The 20394-nt window shown below is 44.7% G+C and overlaps 1 protein-coding gene across 2 annotated transcripts in view; it reads left to right on the top strand.

Moving 5' to 3' along the window:
- The window catches only part of TRAF3IP1 (TRAF3 interacting protein 1), a 66677-nt gene extending 46514 nt beyond the window's left edge, over positions 1–20163 (top strand). For both annotated transcript variants that reach the window (XM_029225317.1, XM_029225319.1), the window contains 2 exons: positions 16668–16891; positions 17374–20163. In XM_029225317.1, coding sequence (XP_029081150.1) covers positions 16668–16891; positions 17374–17539 — 390 coding nt within the window. In that variant the 3' untranslated portion in view covers positions 17540–20163. The remainder of the gene's footprint in view (positions 1–16667; positions 16892–17373) is intronic.
- Positions 20164–20394: the final 231 nt, after the last annotated feature.

The following is a 20394-nucleotide window of genomic DNA, read 5'->3' as shown; positions in this document are numbered from 1 at the left end:
CTGATCTTCACTTTGTATCTTTGATTTTACTTTTTGCTGATATTTCAAGTTTTCTTTATTTCCTTCCTTCTACTCTTTGAGTTTATTCTGTTTTGTTTTGTTTTTTAATTTCTTAAGTTGGACACTTGTTACTAGTTTTTATTTACCCTTTAAAAAAAACCTTAATATAAACTTGTTTTATGATTATAAGTTATTTTGTTTTAGAAGTCAGTATTCGGGACTTCCCTGGTGGTCCCGTGGTTAAGACTTTGCGATTCCACTGCAAGGGGCACGGGTTCATCCCTGCTCAGGAAACTAAGATCCCGCACAGCGCATAGCGCAGCCAAAGAAAAAACAAGTCAGTGTTCATTCACTCACCAGCCATTTATTGATCACCTGCGATATCCTGGGCACTGTTCTAGGCATCAAATCAGAAATGGATGTTAAATGCTATCAAATATCTTTTTGGCAACTGTTGAGATTATCATATATTAATAGAATTCCTAATGTTGAGCAATTCTTACATTTCTAAAATAACCTTTGCTTGGTCATAGACTATTATTTGTCCTCTGCAGAACTATATTCAATTTACTACTATTTTAAAATAGAAGTTTGTATCTTTATTCAAGTGAAATTAACCTGGGGTGTTTGTTTGAATGTGTCTGTGTATTGTCATTAGGTGTTACGATCAAGATTATGTTGGTTTTATAAAATTCGTTTTTTTCCTGTGCCCTAGACAGTTTAAGTCAGAGGAGTGATTTGGTTCACAGAGGTTTCATGGAGCCTTGAGGCTGGGTGCCCTTCCTTCCTCTCAGACAGAGGTTGGTCCCCTCGGGGACTCCTTTCCCCGGGGCTGCTATCAGAAGCAGGAGCTCACTTCTTATCTGACGACAGCTTGAGAACCAGTAGCTCGGAGCTCACAGGGTTTCCTGGTCCCCAGCTGCTGACAGTCACAGGTTCCCATGCTCTTGCCTGCGGGGCACATGGGTCGCAGGTAGCGAGGCCTGGGTAGGGGTCCTTCTCCTACACACGTGGGTCAGCTTGCCCCGCCCCCCCGCACCGGGAAGCCCTGGGAGGGACACTGGGTGCAGCTGCCCTGCGGGAGCTCGGCGGGATCCCAGAGCTGAGGTTTGTCCCCTCTGCGCTCCCTCTGTCTGTCCGTAGGAGGTGGGGCGGGGCTGTTGTCAGGGTGTAATTAGCGGCTTGCTTTCCTGATTGCTTTCCTGCGGGGCAAGCCGCCTCCTCCCTTGGGTTGTGCTGTGGACCGGCGGCTTCCGGCCTCTCGGCCGCCAGTATCAGAACCTGTCACAGAAACCCCCGCTCAAGTCCCCGCTCACATGTCGCCTCTTCAGAGGCCTTCCCTGCCTGCCGGCTACACCAGTCCTCCCTCCAGCCCCTCACCCACGAGTGTCCGACCCGACTATTTTCTTCATGGCATCGGTGGCCACCTGGAATTGTAGGATGTGTTTTTGGACTGACTTGAGTGCTGGAGGAGCGAAGAATAATGAGTCCGGGCTTAAGAAGACCTAATTGTGCCGTCTGTGTCTGCAGGGCACCTGCAGCACTCTTGCCACTGTCCTCAGCGCCCGCAGGGTGTCTGGGACCCAGCGTCCTTTATTTGCATTTCCTTTGCTCCTCCTAGCCTTGGGCACACTGCTTATGCTGATCACGAATTCTGCCGAATGTATTTTCTGCTGAAGACCTCTGATATCCGGGTACTTCAGTTACAGGTTTGAGTGTTGATTTCTTCTCCATTTCACATGCCAACCGTGAAATTCACTGGGGTCATAGCCCAGTAACTGCCTTTGGGGGTTAATGCTTAATTTGGGTGTGATTATTTTATCTGGTATTTTTAGAGCCATTAAATATGGTAAGAATTTAGAAGTCTAAATATGTAAAAATAAAACTGGAGCCAGAATTACAAGCACAGATTGGAGCAGTAGGCTCAATAGAAAATGATAAATATTTTAGCAAGACATTTAAAGTAGCAAATTCAGTTAGTTAGTAAAGGGATGGAAAGGAAAAGCAAAATAATTTAAGTACCCTAATGGGCATTTCCAGAGATGATAGTGAAAAGAGAAAAGCACTTCTAAAGTGTATTTTTAAACCTAGATTCATTTGCTGCCACGGCCTACATCATGGGAGGTGATTATAAAGTATAAAGCAAGTGAACTTTAGAACCCTGTATCCTTTGAAATTTCCTTAAGGTACATCTGCTCAAACAGTCTGTGCATTAGCCCTGTCCAAAGGGTCTTGTTAAATGTTGGTGCTGGGTCTGCCCCACACCCATAGGTCCGTCTTCGGGCAGGATCCTGGTGTGCGTATGTTTAAAAACTTCCCCAGGTGATTCTGATGCACAGCCAGGAATGAGACGGTGCCTTCAAGCTTCTGCGCCAGGTGGTCGCTGACCCCTGGAGGGATGAGGTAGGAGTTGCTTAGCCTCCACTTCTGGTTCCTGTGCACAAGGACTGATCCCATTAAACCCTTAGAAGACCTGGGGTCCGTGCTCGGGGAGGAAAGAGCCTGTCCACTCCCTCCATCCCTGGGTGGTAGCAGTGGCCTTCTTGGACCTGGCTCATTTGGGTGGGGGGGGCCATGGAGCTATGGACTTGAGGCAGATCTAAAAGCATCGTCCTAACCAATAGGGAACATGCACTACCTCCTGCCTGGTGGCCTGTGTGCTCCAGTTATAGCTTCTTCCTCTTGCTGACATGCAGGGAGTGGGGCCTGTTCCTCGCCGGTGCGTCTGCCCAGGTTGCTGTGTCAGGAGCAGGGACTGTTTCTTGTTAGCCCTGGCTTGCATGAGCCTAGCCACTCCAAGCTTACTCACTTACCCCATGGCTCTCCCCCCTTCCCCAAGGTGAGATCATCCTAACAATATTTTACAAGAAATGCCTGCACACACCTTTTTAATCTTGAGCTCCTGAGAAATCTAAATAACAAATATAGACTTGTAAAAAGATGAGAGGAATGTGAGACGTAATAAAAATGACATAAAAGGATATTAATAACTTTGATGTCCCTGAAGATGTATTAGTTGATGCTTAAATGTGAATGCTGTAGCCATGGAGATGCCATGGAGATGCCTTGGATGGAAAGCAAGGGTCCTTCCTGGGAATGTCTTCTTAGATTTAAGTTCCTCTGAGTGCTTGATACCAGTTTTCTCCATCTGTTGAGCCTGGCGCCTCCGGTCTGGTCGTCTGAGGGTACTCCCAGAGCCATCCGCCCTCTTTACAGAATGGCCACTGGTTTTCTTGCCTTGATGACGGGACTCAGTAGGAGGCTTGATACTTTTTCAGAATTCTGTTTCCATGGAACTTCTAGGTCAGATGGGGCAGCTTGAGCCCAAGAGTTTATCTTCCTCCCTCCTATTAGTATTTGCTTAGCATACCTAGGTGTGCTGATGTTGGGTGCATATATATTTATAATGCATATATATGCATATATATTTATGGTTGTTTTAAACTCTTGATGAATTGACCCCTTTATCAGTATATATAATGACCTTTTTTGTCTCTCCTTAGAGTTTTTGGCTTGAACTCTATTTTGTCTGATACAAGTATAGATACCCCTGCTCTCTTTTGGTTTCTAATTTTGTGAAATATCTTTTTCTGTCCCTTCACTTTTAGCCTATGTGTATCTTTAAAGATGAAGTGAGTCTCTTGCAGGCAACAGGTACTTGAGTCTTGTTTTGTTTTTTTTATCCTTCCAGCCACTCTATGCCTTCTTTCTCCCAGTTTTATTGAAATATAATCGACATATAGCACTGTGTACTTTTAAGGTGTACAGCGTAATGATTTGACTTAAATATATCGTGAAATGATTGCCATAACAAGTTAGCTAACATCCATCATCTCTTATAGATTAAAAAAAAAAAGAAATTTTTTCATTGTGATGAGAACTCTTAGGATCTATTCTCCTAACAACTTTCATATATACTGTACAGCAGTGTTAGCTATAACCATCGTGTTGTACATCACATTCCCAGTACTTATTTGTCTTATAACTGGAAGTTCATACCTTTTGACCACCTTCCTCCAGTTCCTTCTCCCCTTACCCCCATCATACTGTATTTGTCTTTCTCCGCCTGATGTATTTCCGTTAGCATAATGCCCCAGGGTCTACCTGTGTTGTTGCAAATGGTAGGATTTCTTCCCTTTGTGTGGGTGAATAATATTCCACTGTGTATAACTATCTATCCATCCATCCCACAACTTCTTTATCCATTCATCTGTTGATGGACACTTAGGTTGTTTCCACGTCCTTGCTATTGTGAATAGAGCTACAATAAACGTGGGGCTGCAGATGGCTCTTTGACATGGTGCTTTCATTTTCTTCAGATATGTTCCCAGAAGTGGAATTGCTGGGTCCACTCTGTGCTTTTTGCTTGGAGAATTTAATCCATTTACATGTAGAGTAATTACCATAAGTAAGGACTTACTAATGCCATCCTGTTGTTTTCTGGCTGTTTTCTGATTCCCATGTTCCTTTCTTCTTCTCTCTCTGCCTGCCTTTGTGAATTCATGATTTTCCATAGTGGTGTGCCTTCATTCTCTTCTCTTTATCTCTTGTGTATCTACTGTAGGTTTTTGCTCTGCTTTTATTTCATTTTTTTTTTTGCTTTGTTTTTTTCTGAGGCTTACATAAGACATCTTACAGATATAACAGTCTATTTTACACTGATAACAGCTTAACTTCAATTGCATACAAAAACTCTACCCTTTTACTCCCCCTTATGTTTTTGATATTGTGATCTACCTCTTTTTATATTGTGTATTTATTAACAAATTATTGTAGCTTTAGTTATTTTTAATACTTTTTTCCTCGAACCTTTATACTAGAGTTAAGTGGTTAATACCTCCATCACATTACAGTACTAGAGTGTTGTTGTTGTTTCGTTTGGCTTCAGCAGAAACGCTAGACATGGATAAGGCTTTGTGACATTTCTTCTCTGTCTGTGACACTTTATTATTATTATTATTTTTTTTTTTGCGGTATGTGGGCCTCTCACTGTTGTGGCCTCTCCCGTTGCAGAGCACAGGCTCCGGACGCACAGGCTCAGTGGCCATGGCTCACGGGCCCAGCCGCTCCGTGGCATGTGGGATCTTCCCGGACCGGGGCACAAACCTGTGTCCCCCGCATCGGCAGGTGGACTCTCAACCACAGCGCCACCAGGGAAGCCCTGTCTGTGACACTTTAGAAGGCACGATTTACACGGGATTGTCTACAGTTAACAAATATGCTATTTTTGAGACTTTATGGCTTCTTATTTAACAGCCATAAATCTAAGAGTAACTGTATGTCATGACATAAGAACTATGAGGTCCCATCTTGAGACTGCTTCCTTCAAGATCAGCATTTTGTTTCAGATGAAATGTTTTAAATTTGGTTAATACTACATTTCAAGAAAAATAATTGCATTTATACATGCACCTATTTATTTATTTTTAAAGCGAAAGCAGGTTTATTCAGGGAGGTATACACTCCGTAGGCAGAGTGTGGGCCATCTTCGAAGGCAAGAGGCCAGTATTAGAGTATTTTGAATTTGACAGTATACTTATCTTCACCAGTGTGTTGTATATTTTCATGTTTTCATGTTACTAATTAGTGTCCTTTAGTTTCAGCCTGAAGAACTCCTTTCAGCATTTCTTATAAGGCAGATCTAGTGGTGATGAACTCCCTCAGCTTTTGTTTATCTGAGAAAGTCTTATCTCTCCTTCATTTCTGAAGGACAGCTTTGCTGGATAGAGTATTCTTGGTTGGCAATTTTTTCCTTCATCTCTTTGAATATTTTGTCCCCCTCTTTCCTGGCCTGTAAGGTTTTTGCTGACAGATCTGCAGATTGCTTTATGGGGATAGCTGGAAGTTGCAAGCTGCTTTTCTCTTGCTGCTTTAAGAGTCTCTTCTTGTCTTTGATTTTTGACAGTTTCATTATTGTGTGTCTTGGAGAGGATCTCCTTAGGTGAAGTTTGTTTGATGAACTGTGAGCTTCATGAACTTGGATGTCCAAATCTTCTTCCAGATTTGGGAAGTTCTCAGCCATTATTTCTTTAAATAAGCTTTCTGCCCCTTTCTCCCTCTTTTCTTCTGGGACTCCAGTAGTTTGTAGATTGCTTCTCCTGATGGTGCCCATTGATCACGTAGGCTTTCTTCACTCTTTTTCATTCATGCTTTTCCCCCCAGACAGGGTAATTTTGAAGGTCTTGTCTTCTACGTCACAGATTCTTCTTCCGCTTGAACCGTTCTGTTGTTGGTGCTCTCGTCACATTTTTCATTTCATTGGTTGTGTTATTCAGCTCCAGAACTTCTGTTTCTATCTCTTTGTTAAACTTATCATTTTTTTCCTATGTTATTTTCCTGATTTGTTGAACTGTCTGTGTTTCCTTGCAGCTCATCGAACTTCCTTAAAATAGCTATTTTGGGTTCTTTATCAGGTAAATTGGAGCTCTCCATGTCTTTGGTATTGGTTACTGGAAGAGTATTGGTGGTGTCATGTTTTCTTGATTTTTCATGTTCCTTGAGTCTTTTTTTTTTAATTTATTTATCTTATTTACTTATTTTTGGCTGTGTTGGGTCTTTGTTGCTGCACGCAGGCTTTCTCTAGTTGCAGTGAGCAGGGGCTACTCTTTGTTGTGGTGTGCTGGCTTCTCATTGCGGTGGCTTCTCTTGTTGTGGAGCACGGGCTCTAGGCGTGTGGGCTTCAGTAGTTGTGGCATGTGGGCTCAGTAGTTGTGGCTTGCGGGCTCTAGATCGCAGGCTCAGTAGTTGTGGCGCATGGGCTTAGCTGCTCTGCAGCATGTGGGATCTTTCCAGACCAGAGCTCGAACCCACGTCCCCTGCATTGGCAGGTGGATTCTCAACCACTGCGCCACCAGGAAGCCCCTTGTTGCTTGAGTCTTATGTTGCTGTCTTCACGTTTGAAGTAGCAGCCATCTCCTCCAATCTTTACTAACTGACTTTGGGTGATAAATATTTCCACCAGCCCTGCTAGGGATTGTGAGGCTTTCTCATCTCCTATGCGTACGCTCGCTCCATGTTTCTTGCCGTTTCTTGCTCCCTCCTCCAGCAGAATTCCTCAGCTTCTGTGCCGTCTCTCTGCCCCGTAGCTCCCGGCTGGGTGATGACAGCCTCTGTTTCTTTTCCCAGGAGTGGAGCTCAAGCTGAAGGTTGTGGTCTCTCCCTCCACAGACTCAGGCTGGCTCTCTGCACGTGCTCAGTAGCCGTCCGTCAGAGCTTGCTCTCACCATGTGGGGATCACACACAGGAGTGGCCGCAGGGTGGGAGTACGTGTGGGTGAGGCACGCTGAGCGCTGGGGGGCACCCATGGGCCAGCTGGGGCTCCGTAGGTGAGGCGTCCCCAGCGGCTCGTATAGGCGGACTTGTTGGTGGAGTCTGCAGTGGGGGCAGTAGGATCTGCATCAGTTTAGCTACCTGCCACTCTCCCAGCCACTCCGAGCCCCCAGGCATGCAGCCCACGGCTCTGGATGGGGCGAGAGAGAAAGGAGCCTCCTTGGCAGCTTCCCGCACAGCTGGGGAAGCGGAGTGCCCACTCTGGCGCTCTCACTGTCCCCCTCGGGGGAAATCACAGGCCATGGTGGTCTCTCTTGGCCCTAAGCTGTTCCACCTCGGGGAGGAGTGACACCATGGGTGAAGTCAGGCTGTTTCTCTTTCCCTCTCCAGTGCATCCACACTGGATTGTTTTGCTCTGGTGGTGTGCTGGACCTCTCCAAGGGCTCCCTGCCTGCAGAGTCAGCACATCCGTTGCCTTGTGGTGGAGTCTCCAAAGCTTGGTGGCCCCCTACTCTGTGCCGCGGTTGGGAGATTGTCCCCACGTGGAGAGCGGAGCGAGAGTGGGCTGGCTGCCCGAGTGTCCTCCTGTCCAGCTCTGAGCCGTCCACTGCCTTTCTTCATCTCCTGAGCATGGTTGCCTCTGACATTTTGTTCTGTTTTATAGTTGTTCCCTAGTTCGGTTTCAGTTCTGTTATTTGGGCAGAATCTACTTGCTGTAGCTTAAAAGAATTGCAGAATCCTAAAAATCTCTAGCTAGAATGAATTTTAGAGATTAAACAAAGATAAAGGAATACAAAAATAAAGGTTCATGGTTACGAATTCCTAATCTTATTTTTTTCTAAAGCATATATTTTATTATATGATTAATAGTGAAATAGAATACACTCTAGGAATGGAAACCCTATTCCCTAGTGGATAAATATATTTTTGTCCATTTTCTTTAATAGTCAGTGTTTCTTTTGGGCTGCCACATCCAGGAAAGAGTCAGTTGTTTCAGTTAAAAAAAATTCAAGTCAGCCGTTGTAGCATCCTTTGAACTTAGCTTACTTACGGTACATTTAACCAAGAAATTATTCTTGAACCAAATAAAATCACTAGTGAGTGTGTTGTGTCTCAGGTAAAATCACTAGTGAGTGGGTTGTCTCTCAAGAATAAATGGCACGTATAAAATTCAACATCCATTATTGCTACAAGCTTGCAGTGAACGAGGGGTAGGAAGGTTCCTCTGGCCACAGGAGGGAGAGTACCTGCAACGAGCAGTCAGCAACCTACACAGCAGGGAGGGGCTGCAGGTGTTTCCGTGGAATTCAGGAACAAGGATGTGAAGTGAAACCTGGCTGAGATATTCTGGAGGGTCTAACTGGTACAAAAAGAAATGAGGTTGAATTCTGGAAAGGAGACAGGGTCACCATCATTTGAAGATGACAGCAGTCTACCGAGTCAATCAACCCCCTAAAAGTTAAAACTATTTAAAAAATTTATAAGGTGGCCAGTGACAAAATAAATACACAGAAGTCAGTACTTTTCCTATATGTCAGCAATAACCAGTTGGAAACAATGTATATCAAGTCCCCCATCCAGAACTGGAAACAAAAATGTAAGTTTCCAAGGCATGTGTGCATTTAATAAGAATTTATAGTAACTGTATTGAGAAGCCACAGAATTTCACCAAGAAATAAAAAGGTCTGGAAAAAGTCGAGAGAGACATTGTGTTTCTGGGTGGAAACTCAGTATTATAGATGTCACTTCTCTCAAGTTAACTTGTAAGTTTAATGCAATTCCAGTAAATATTCAATGGATGTTTGGGAATTTGGCAGGGAATATTCTGAAGTTTTTCTGAAAGCATAAATATATGAGAATAGCCTTCCATAAAAATGTTTGAAAGGACCAGGTTTAGGCCAGTAATGTCACATTCTTAACTTACTTTCATTACTTTAAGTAGAGAAGGGATCACTGTAGCTGGGGATCTGAGTTCTACATTTCCCTGTTGCCTGCTTTGTTAGTGTCATTATGGTCAGTCCTCCATGTGACAAGATGATTTTTTAAATTCTTTCCATTTTCATGTCAGTCTGAAAGGCCAGGCTGAAGGCACGTCTTCTCTGTTCCGTGCAGTAACCTTTGGCTTCAGCCGCAGTGACCCCACGCCAAGCCTCTGTACTCTTATCTTACACACCGGCCTTCCGAGAGGGTTCCTCGTTCCTTTCCAAGGACATTAATGTTTGTAGAAGTAGCTAACATTTAATGATCTTTTGATTTCTCTCTGCACCAGGTTCTAGGTGGTTCCTTATATGCATTTCTTCTCCTGTAGAAGCTTACCCATCGGATAGTCTCAGTCGTGGGCAATATAATTATAACAATAGCTGACACTGATAGAGCACTTACTATCCCTAAGGAGTTGCATACATCACTTCATTTAATCCTCCCAGTAATTTATGAGATAGGTGTCATCCCCATTTTCTAGGTTAGGAAACTGAGGCACAAGAGTTATCTTGTCCAGGATTATGTGGACAGTCGCACAGGTAGGACATCAGTGAACCTCACACTATATAGCTTCTCATACATACGTTCTAAAAGCTTCCTGCTCGTGTTTATTTCTTATCCGTAGTGGCTGCAGTGAGCAGATTTTACCAGCTGGGAGGTTTTCTTTTTTAACAGCGTGTCCCTGACTTGGACTGGCGGTTTTCTCTCTGCTGCCAGTGTTCAGTAGTTACACCTGCAGCTGTCAGATTGTGGAAATGCCATCGGAGTCGATGTTCTTGTATATGCACAGAAGTAAAATACTGGCTTGTGAAAAATATTTGATGTAAATTGGTACAAGCACTTTGGAAAACTGTGTGACATACGTACCCGTTGACCCAGCAGTGCCGCTTCTTGTTGCATGCCGTGGAGAATCCTGTGCCTGTGTGTATTAGGACAAATGTATAAGGCTGTTCCGAGTGGCCCTGTTTGTCATGGCCCCAGACCAAGAATCACCCAAGTGTCCACCAGCAGTGGGGTGGTTGGATAAATCGTGGTGTATTCGTATGATGACATAACCATTCAGCAATGCAGATGAACAGAACGCGTGTGCTCGTAATTACGTGGTTGATTCTCAAGTACAGCGTTGAGCAACAGAGCCCAACACATGCAGATGCATGTGTGATTCCATTTGTCCCGTGCACATAGGACAGGCACACGGGTCAGCAAACAGCAGAGCCCGTCATGCAGACCTGGGACTCGAACACCAGGGACGGCAGACTGACAGTGACCTTGGGCTTTGGGGACCCTGGCAGGGTTTGCTTTCCTCACCCAGATGATGGCTGCAGGTGTCACTTTATCATTTTGTTAAACCGTTCATTTCTGTCTTAGGTGCTTTTCTGTGTGTGTGTAAAGGTTAAAGTGTTTGATTCCAGACTGTTTTACTGTGTGTTCAAGATACCAGTTTGACCCACACTAGAAGTGAGTGTGTGGTTTACAGAGAAGTTTGGTGACGGAATATTTCTGGATGAACAGGACGCTTGGAATCATTATTCCGTGGGTCTCTGCTTCTCTCATGTAACTTGGATGCAGGCATTCCTCGGTTTACGAAGAAAATGAACTTTTGACAGGTTGTATATAAATCGCTTCCTGAAGTCATGGGAGAGTATGTTACTTAAAGCAAATACTCACGCTCTTTGATTTATTACCCCCCCTCAATTAATCAGGCCTTTGTTTATTGGGTTGGCTTCATGGAGGGTAGAGCTCTGCTCGGGAGTGTCCGTGACCCCTCAGATCAGCGGCAGAGTGGAGGGCAGTGTCGTACCCCAGGTCCGGCTTCTGAGAGACTTCTAGCAGAATCTAAGGGTCAGGCTTTCAAGCATTATTTTAACAATAGTACTTTTTTGCCCTGAAGCATTGTAATTGAAACTTAAAGAAACAAATCTCGGAGGTCAGCAGATTTTATGTGTATGACTTATAATAATAAATCATTATAAATTTAAAAAGCACTATAAACACAAATGCCCACAGTTCTGGGGACAAGTGTGTGTGTGGTAAATGCAAATAATATTAAGTCCCAGGAGTAACTCTTCACCTGAAAACTCTTGGAAAGTCACTTTTTCTGAAGCGCGCGTGCGAAGTGGCCGGCCAGACGCTACCAGCTGAGCAAACAGTCTGCATGCAGCCCGCGGCAGGCGGAGGGCCGGCCAGGTGGGAGGGCGGGCGGGTGTGTGTGCCCGCGACACACAGCTGCCGCCCCTCTGTGTCACCTGTAGCAGCTGATCCCGTGGCAAGCCACACGCAGGAGCTGCAGATCTCCGAGCTCAGCACTGCAGTCTTTCGGTAAAGATTTTTAAGGGCTAATTTCATGGTTTGGGTTATTTATGAAGTGGCGATGGGGAAGGGGATGTGTCAGGAAGGAAGGCAAATGATTTTTTGGTGAAAGAACTTGTCCGCCTGCAGCTGGGCACACAGCTTGTCGGTTGGTGTTGACAGTACAGCAGCGTACCTGTCAGCCTGTCGCCTTGCCTGGAGCGGCGGCGCCCGCACTGAAGCAGGGACTCGCCTGCTCCCCCTGCAGGCCTTGCGGCTTCGTCCTTCATGGTGGATCAATTTATAATGGTTACCGTTTACTGAGGGCTTACTCTGTGCAAGGCACTGAGCTGCTTATTTTATATTACCCCACTTAATCTGACCTGCAGGGTAAATATTATTACTTCTGTTTTATGGTGAGGAAACTGAGGTACAGAGAGGTCACGTCAAGCTCCCAAGGCCGTAAAGATGGGAGGCGGTGAGGCGGGCTGGGATCGGCTCGGGCCCTGCAAAAGCACACGCTCCCGACCGCTCGCGCCTTGCCCACAGGCCCTCCTGTGTTCTAGGCGGTTTTAGGTGCTATTTTGGGTCATGATACAGTTTTGTTACTTTTTGCTCTTCTGTTTTCAAAAATTAAGTATATTTCATGTGACTGATTCCTGTATGGTGAGTATGGTGGTGGATTCTCCAATTCTACCGTACATATTAGAAGTCTATAAAACAAGGGTTTATAATGGTTGTATTTGTCTGGAAAGTTGCTGATATAGCAGTAGAAGCTATGCGTAAATCAGAGGCTGTCGTCAGTGGAGTGTGCTTTTAAAGCACATAATCACTGCTTGACTTATCCACCCCACCTGCCACTTTAAGTGAAAGTTTGAAAAATGCCAGAATTTTGATATTTTGCAGCAATAATAAAAGCCTCTCCCGACTATCATAATCCAAGCCCAAATGTATCTTGTTTAAAATTCTTAGGCTCTTAAAATTATGACTCTTACGATTAGTGTTCCCGGGCTTCCCTGGTGGCGCAGTGGTTGAGAGTCCGCCTGCCGATGCAGGGGACGTGGGTTCGTGCCCCGGTCCGGGAAGATCCCACGTGCCGCGGAGCGGCTGGGCCTGTGAGCCATGGCCGCTGAGCCTGCGCGTCCGGAGCCTGTGCTCCGCAACGGGAGAGGCCACAACAGTGAGAGGCCCGCGTACCGCAAAAAAAAAAAAAAAAAAAAAAGCAAGATTACTGTTCCCAATCCTGCTTGGTTCTGTGCCACAGAAACATGAAGGATTTTGACAGATGACCCCTTATTGTCTTCATCCACGTTGGGACTTGCCAGTTTGGCAAGACGTTGTGCCTGTTAGTCTCCATCCTAAGTTCTGTGCCCTAAACAGTTTTGTGTTAGAGACAACATGATGCCAAATACATAAGAATTACTTAATAATCATTATGAGTCGGTTTAAATAGAATTTTAAATGTCTCAACTAAGTAAGTAGTCAATATAATAAAGACAACACAGTTTTTCCTGGGAAGTCGTTTGTCATTGTATTGATTCATTTTAGTCATTTAGCATTTTAATTTAAAAGCATTTTTATAGCTACTACCTTTTTTCTTTAATTAAACTTATTTTGAGATAACTGTAGATTCAAATGCAGTTGTAAGAAATAATAGAGAGATCCCAGGGACGCCTTACTCAGTTTTTCCCGCTGATAACATCTTACAAAACTGAGTGCAGTACGACACCCAGGATGCTGACCTTGATACAGCCAAGATACAACATCTCCATCATCACAAGGATCCCTCTTGTTGCCCTTGTATAACCACAATCCATTCTCTACCTTCCACCCCACCCCGTCCTGAACCCCTGGCAACCACTAATCTGTTCTCCGTTTTTATAGTTTTATCATTTTAAGAATGTTATATAAATGGAATCATGCAGCATGTAAGTTTTTTTTTTTAATTTTAAAATTTGTATTTATTTTTGGCTGTATTGGGTGTTCGTTGCTGTGCATGGGCTTTCTCTAGTTGTGGCGAGCGGGGGCTACTCTTCGTTGCGGTGTGCAGGCTTCTCATTGCGGTGGCTTCTCTTGTTGCGGAGCATGGGCTCTAGGCGCGCGGGCTTCAGTAGTTGCGGCACATGGGCTCAGTAATTGTGGCTCACAGGCTCTAGAGCGCAGGCTCAGTAATTATGACGCGTGGGCTTAGTTGCTCTGCAGCATATTGGATCTTCCCAGACCAGGGCTCGAACCCGTGTCCCCTGCATTGGCAGGCAGATTCTTAACCAATGCGCCACTAGGGAAGCCCGCAGCATGTAAGTTTTGAGGCTGGCTTTTTTCACTCAGCATAACTCTCTCAAGGTCCGTCCAGGTTGTTGTGTGAATCAACAGTTCATTCCTTTTTTATTGCCAAGTAGTCTTCCATGATACAAATGTAGCATAGTTTATTTAACTACTCAGTCCTTGAAGGGCATCTGGGTTGTGTCCAGTTTTTGGCTCCTTGAATACAGCTTCTGTAAACATACCTATACAGGTTTTTGTGTGAACGTGTCTTCTCTTCTCTGGGATCAGTGCCCAGGAGTACAATTGCTGGGTTGTATGGCAGCTGCATGTTTAGCTTTTAAAGAAACTGCCAACTGGTTTTCCAGAGCAGCTGCACCATTTTACGTTCCCACCAGCCGTGAGTGAGGGATCCAGTCTCTCTGCACCCTTCCCAGCATTTGGTGTGGTCGCTGTTTTTTGTTTTAAACATTCTGATAGGTGTGGAGTGTTATCTCATGGTGGTTCTAATTTCCATTTCCTTCACAGGTAATGATTTTGAACATCTGTTCACGTGCTCGTTGGCCTTCTGTATATCATCTTTGGTGAAATGTCTGTTCTTTTGTCCGTTTTCTAATTTGATTGTTTGCTTTTTTTGCTGTTGACTTTTGAGAGTTTTTACATTCTAGGTACTAGTCCTTCACCAGGTCTGTGGTTTGAACATATGTCCTCTCACTCTCTAGGCTTTCTTGCATGCTCTCAATAGGGTTTCTTGCCCAGCGACAGTTTTTAATTCTGATGAAGTCCAGTTTATCAGTTTTTCCTTTAATTGATCGTGCTTTCGGTGTCAAGTCAGAACTCTTTGCCTGGCCCTAAATCCCAAGGGTTTTCTTCTAGCTTTTTTTCTAGAAGTTTTATAGTTTTCTGTTTTACATTTAAGTCTGTGATCCATTTTGAGTTAATTTTTGTACAAGATGTGAGACTTAGATCAAGGTTCATTTTTCCCTGTGGATGTCCAGTTGCTCCAGTGCCTTACGTTGACTGGCTGTGTTTCCTCCACTGGATTGCTTGTGCACCTTCGTCAAAAATCAGCTGGGCATATTTGTGAGGATCTGTTTCTGGATTCTCTGTTCTGTTCCATTGATCTGTGTGTCCATCCTGCCAGTACCACCCTGTCTTGATTACTGTAGCTATCTGGGAAGTCCTGAAATTGGGTAGCCTGATTCTTCCCTCTTATTTCTTCTTTTTCAAAATGTTTTAGCTATGCTAGTTCCTTTGCCTTTCTATATAAGTTTTAGGATAATCCTGTCCGTGTCTACAGAGAATTTGGGATTTTGGTAAGAATTGTATTAAACCTATATAATAGTCAGCTTGGGGAGAATTGACATCTCTACTATGTTGAATCTTGCAATTGATGAACAGGGTATGGCTCTCTCTTTTTAGATCTCCTTTGATTTATTTCATCCACATTGTGTAGTTTTCAGTATACACGTTCTGTACATATTTGGTTAGATTTACACCTAGTATTTCTTTTTTTTGAGCAATTATAAATGGCATTGTATTTTTAATTTTGGTATCCGTGTGTTCACTGCCAGTAAATAGAAACACAGTTGATTTTTGTATGTTTATCTTGTATCCCGCAACCTTGCAGAGCTCACTTATTAGTTCTATGAGCTTGGCCTTTTATTTGTAGTCCTGTGTACTTAACACTGTCTATGTGCCAGGCGTTATGTTAAGGCTTTCCGTGTGTTTGCCAAAGGCCAGGACGTAGTGAGGCTAGGATCTTGACTCATAAATTACTTATTCACTTCATCTATTCATTTGGCAAATATTTAAGGAGCACTTATATGGACCAGATGCAGGGTGTCTGCCCTCCTGGGGCCTACGGTCTGAAACCGGAATTAGAAGTGACACAAGCGGTTATCTAACTTAATACAAGAAGTTTAAAAATAAAACAAGACGTTGATTAATTATAACCTAATGCATCTGACTCAGTGTCAGTGGGTAAAGCAGGGACCTTTAGTCAGCCTGTGTGGAGTGGGGGCACCCAGGGGGGACTTGCTAAACATTGTTCATTTCCCCAGGAAAGGTTTCCCGACCCAAACTGCTTGTTGATTCTTACATCAGTTTTTGCAGTTCAGAGACGTCTGTGGTAAAACCTCATATGAAGGGAATTAAATATTTCTTGTCCAAGAGCCCAAGAACTCCTGGCCAAAACTGCATGAAGCTCCCTGGTCACCTCCTTCACCTGCTGTGCATTAGCCCCTCCCCCGCCGACCCTGCACCCTCGATGCCCGTCACCTCCGCACCGGCCGGCCCAGGCCAGCCCTCCTCGACCTCACCTGCTGCCCCCGCGCTGCCGATGGCCGCACCCTCCGTCCGCACACCGCACCTCCCTCTCTCCACCTCGCGGCCCTCCTCTCCTCGGCTGGCGGCTGCCCTCCTCTGGCCCGGCAGGCCGGGTTGCAGAGTCGTTTGAGCTGGGAGGGTGGTGCATCAAGGAGTGAGATGCAGGGCCAGGTCCCCTTCCCGCCAGACGGTTTGGGAAGATCATCGGTGGCCCTGCCTGAGCTTTTGTAACAACAGCGGCAGTAAGTTTCTGGCCAGTTGGGAAATGAAAATCTTACCCTACAGAAATGTGCCCCTCGGGCAGCCTTCCAGGGACAGGGCCTTACGGGGCGCTGCTGACATGCTCACACAGGGCCTGGCACCCCGGGCCACTGCTGGCCTAGTCTCGCGGTCACAGGCGTGAAACAGTGTCCCATAGCCGGGTGGGTCCCGAACCGGCACCGTCCCCACGCCCACGCCCCTTCCGCCTTTAGCAGTCCCTGTCCTGCCTTAGGAGTGAGGCTGTTGCTCTCTCTTCGTTCTCTTCCCACTGACTGTAGGAGAAGCTGCTCGTCTTTGAGTCGGCGTGGAAGAAGGAGAAGGACATAGTCTCCAAGGAGATAGAGAAGCTCCGTGTGTCCATCCAGACCCTGTGCAGGAGTGCACTTCCCCTGGGCAAGATCATGGACTACATCCAGGAGGATGTCGACGCCATGCAGAACGAGTTGCAGCTGTGGCACAGCGAGAACCAGCAGCATGCTGAGGCCCTGCGGAAGGAGCAGAGGTGGGGGCCGGGGGTGCGGGGGGGAGAGCCGGGGCGGGGCCCGGGGCCCACGTGTGCCCGCAGCCCAGGGGGAGGGCTCCCGAGAGCCCGCGGCCCCTTGACCCTCTCTTTCTTACCTCCTCCCCCGAAGGAAACACGTTTCTTTTTCTTTTTCGTTCATAGCATAACGTGCATTTCTTTGTAGCAGTTAGAGAAGATCTGCAGTCAGTGTTCAAAAACGAGATTTAGACATTAAAACAGACAGCAAACTTTGCAGTTTGGATACCATATTTTTCATGTATCTTATCGAAATCCCCAAAGCTTTGTGACTGTAATTTGAAAGTATTTTAATTTTTCACTCTGAAAGAGTACGTTTATGTTTTTACCCTTTTTCTTTGGATGCAATGACTAATTCCCCTTTTGTTGTCTTCCACTGTTTTAATTAAGAAGCAAATGTAAAATGTGAAAGATATTTATGAGCCCCTGGCTTTGCTTTCCGTCAGCATCACAGACTGTGCCCTGGAGCCCTTGGAGGTGGAGCTGGCGGAGCTGGAGCAGCTGGTCAGAGACCAGCAGGACAGGATCTGCGCCGTGAAGGCCAGTATTCTGAAGAATGAAGAGAAAATTCAGAAAATGGTACATAGTATCCATTTGAGTTCCAGAAGGTGAAAGCTCAAACGTTTCGGAGACTAAAGTTGGTCCTCAGTTTGCACGTCGTTACTCCTTAAGTTTCCATTTGAAGACAATGAACAGTTTACAATGTTATCCAACTAATTTTCAGAGCTTTACAAGCTTGAGGCATATTCAGTGTGTGAAAGACCATGTGTTCCTACCTTCCTCCGCTAGAATACTTGCTAGTTATAAATAGCTCTTGCAAATGCCTGTGTGAAAAGTTTCTTTACAAGCCTGTTCTTTGTATTTCTGCCATAGGCTGTTCAGTTCTGTGCCAGATTCGCCAGCAGGTAAGTGGTGCTGGCGCAGCCAGGGATGCAGGCGTCCGTGATTTCAGACTCTGAGTCTAGTGACAGGACTTCCGTGAGTCAAGCACTGAGTGAGATGGCTGTACATTTTGATAGGAGCTTCATAAATACAATGAAGCCTGAAAATGAATGAATTATATTTTTAGCTCATTTCCACTTGAAAAGGGTTAATTTCGGCCCATATCTTTATAAGGTACGCGTGAACTTTAATTTTTAACCTCTTTGTAATTGCATACACGTTATGTAATTTTCTTACTGGTCCCTTTTATCTTTTGCTTATGTTTCCAGCCCTTAAAGTTCATACATTTAAAAAGGAGGTTTGAGTATGGCCTTCATGGACATCGTCTGGACATGAGATTGTCACAGGCCCTTTCCTCACTTTCTTTAACATTTTGCCCCTGGGTTTTCTCCACGTGCACACTTGTGTCACTTGCCTCGTTCTCTCCAGAAGAGGGGCTTGCTCTCCAAGGCATCGGCATCATGCCTTTTCCTTCGCACAGGTGTAAGCACCTGTGCACCTGAGAGACAGGTAGCTTAGGGAAAACTGCAAAAGGAAGACTTAAAAGGATACATGGATTTGCAAAACTTTTTTAATGTTAGCATTTTTTTGGAAATTGTTTTTTTAAAGCAAAAGTTTTTTTTTTAACATGGTTTATATTTAGTTTTTCACTGCATATAATATTGTAAATACTTACTAAAGTCTTCAATTTGTGTATAAAGGATTTCACTGTTTGGAGACATACTTACGGGTCTTAAGGTCTGGGTCCTGATACTTTTATTTCTAGATACTGTATTTATTATGTAACCCAAGGAGGGCCATTTTAAGTGTTAGAATTTGCCTGAGAAAGTTTTGTTTCTTTAAAAGACTAGCACAAATGGCACGGTTAAGTTTTTCTTAGTGTAATTTCCAAAATAAATCTGTTACAAAGGTAGTTCTATGACTTTCGAAGCTGAGTAAGTTCAAGGTCACATTATTAAGATCTGCCATTGTGAAACATTGGTCTTCTTCTCCTTTCCGTAGTTTACTGTAAAATTCAGTTTGGCAAGGCTCCACTAATGCAGCACTGCCGGCGGGCAGGTGTGTCAGTCCCCAGCCCTCACATGCTCATAGTCTCTTTTCCACTGACTTGGATGGCAGCCATCATCCTAAAGGGACCCTGTTTTGCTTCAAGTGAAGGTGTCTGCCTTTAATGAATTTGTACATAAGACTAGAGATTTTGTGTTGCAAAAAATTACATACATTGTGAGTAAAATTTTGTATGAAGTAGTCTCTCAAATTGTATCATAAAATTTATTTTTCTTTTATACATAAATCATTAAAGATAATCAGATTTTTTTTCTATCAGTGTATGGGTTGTGCAGTTCAGTTCACACCTGGAAAAAAGCATTTATAAGCATTTGGATTTTTTTTAGTTTTCAAATGTGTGCAGTTTGTTTTTCTTTGAAGAAAGTTCAGGGAAATTTATATTTTCACTCATTGTGACACCCCTTTTCTGTATAAATTGAAGTCTTATATATGGCAGGTAAGCATTTACCAGAAATTTTAAGACCATTCAGGAAGTTTTAGGAAGTCTCTGCATGTAGTTATTACTGTATCTTATCACAAACAAATTAAATCCTGTTATTTATTATCTTGATAGAATACACAAATGGGATTATTAAATGTTTTTCTCTGCTTTGGCTTGTAAGTTTTCAAGAAGTACTGGAGTCATACTTCAGAAATTTTAATTTAAGCGACTTCCCTGGCGGTCCAGTGGTTAAGACTCTGCACTTCCACCGCAGGGGGCACGGGTTCAATCCCTGGTGGGGGGAACTAAGATCCCGCATGCCGTGTGGTGCGGCCACAGAAGAAAAAAAAAAAGAAATTAAAAGTTGAGCTGACATATTTATATTTAAAGGAAATACATAAACCTTTGGGAAAAAAAGCAAGTCTAAAATTCAGGCTTTCTACTTTGATATTCATGCTTATTTTTCTTAATAAGCAACTTAAAAAATGATAACTGGGATCTGTGAAGACAGATGGTGTTACCTAGTGACAATATAAGTGCAGTTTAGGATTGGGGGTGGGGTCTGGAATTCTCAGTCTGTCGACAAGTGCCCCTGAAATATTCCCAGACTTCTTCTCCAGGCTGCCCTGAACTGACCGGGATGTGTCTTCTGCTGACTTGCGCAGCCCTGGGGCACACGAGCGAGAGGAGAGGTGGCTGGACCTTTACCAGCTTGGTGTCACCAGTCGCAGGCTTAGGACGACCAGTCTGCTTGAGTTCCCACAAGAATCGGGTTCAGGATGAGGCCGCACGCAGGACCCTGTGCTCAGGCGGCCGCCCTGAAGGACCGGTTTCCGCACAGACCCAGACCCCCTCCCAGCTCCGGGGTCTTCTGCCTGCTCCCAGGGGAGGCAGAGGCAGAGCGCCTCGCTCCTCATGCCCTCCCTGCCCCCAGGAGCCCACCGCCCGAGCTGGAAGGAAGCCCCAGGCCCGTCCACTCCCGGGGTGTGCTCTTGCCGTGGCGGGGCTGTGTTCACCTCTATCCTGTGATATACTT

This window comes from Monodon monoceros, unplaced genomic scaffold (genome assembly GCF_005190385.1).
Source record: "Monodon monoceros isolate NGI ecotype Baffin Bay Population unplaced genomic scaffold, NGI_Narwhal_1 Super_Scaffold_16, whole genome shotgun sequence".
Taxonomy (NCBI): domain Eukaryota; kingdom Metazoa; phylum Chordata; class Mammalia; order Artiodactyla; family Monodontidae; genus Monodon; species Monodon monoceros.
Note: the sequence above shows the minus strand (reverse complement) of the source record. Positions and strands in the feature narration are given on the sequence as shown.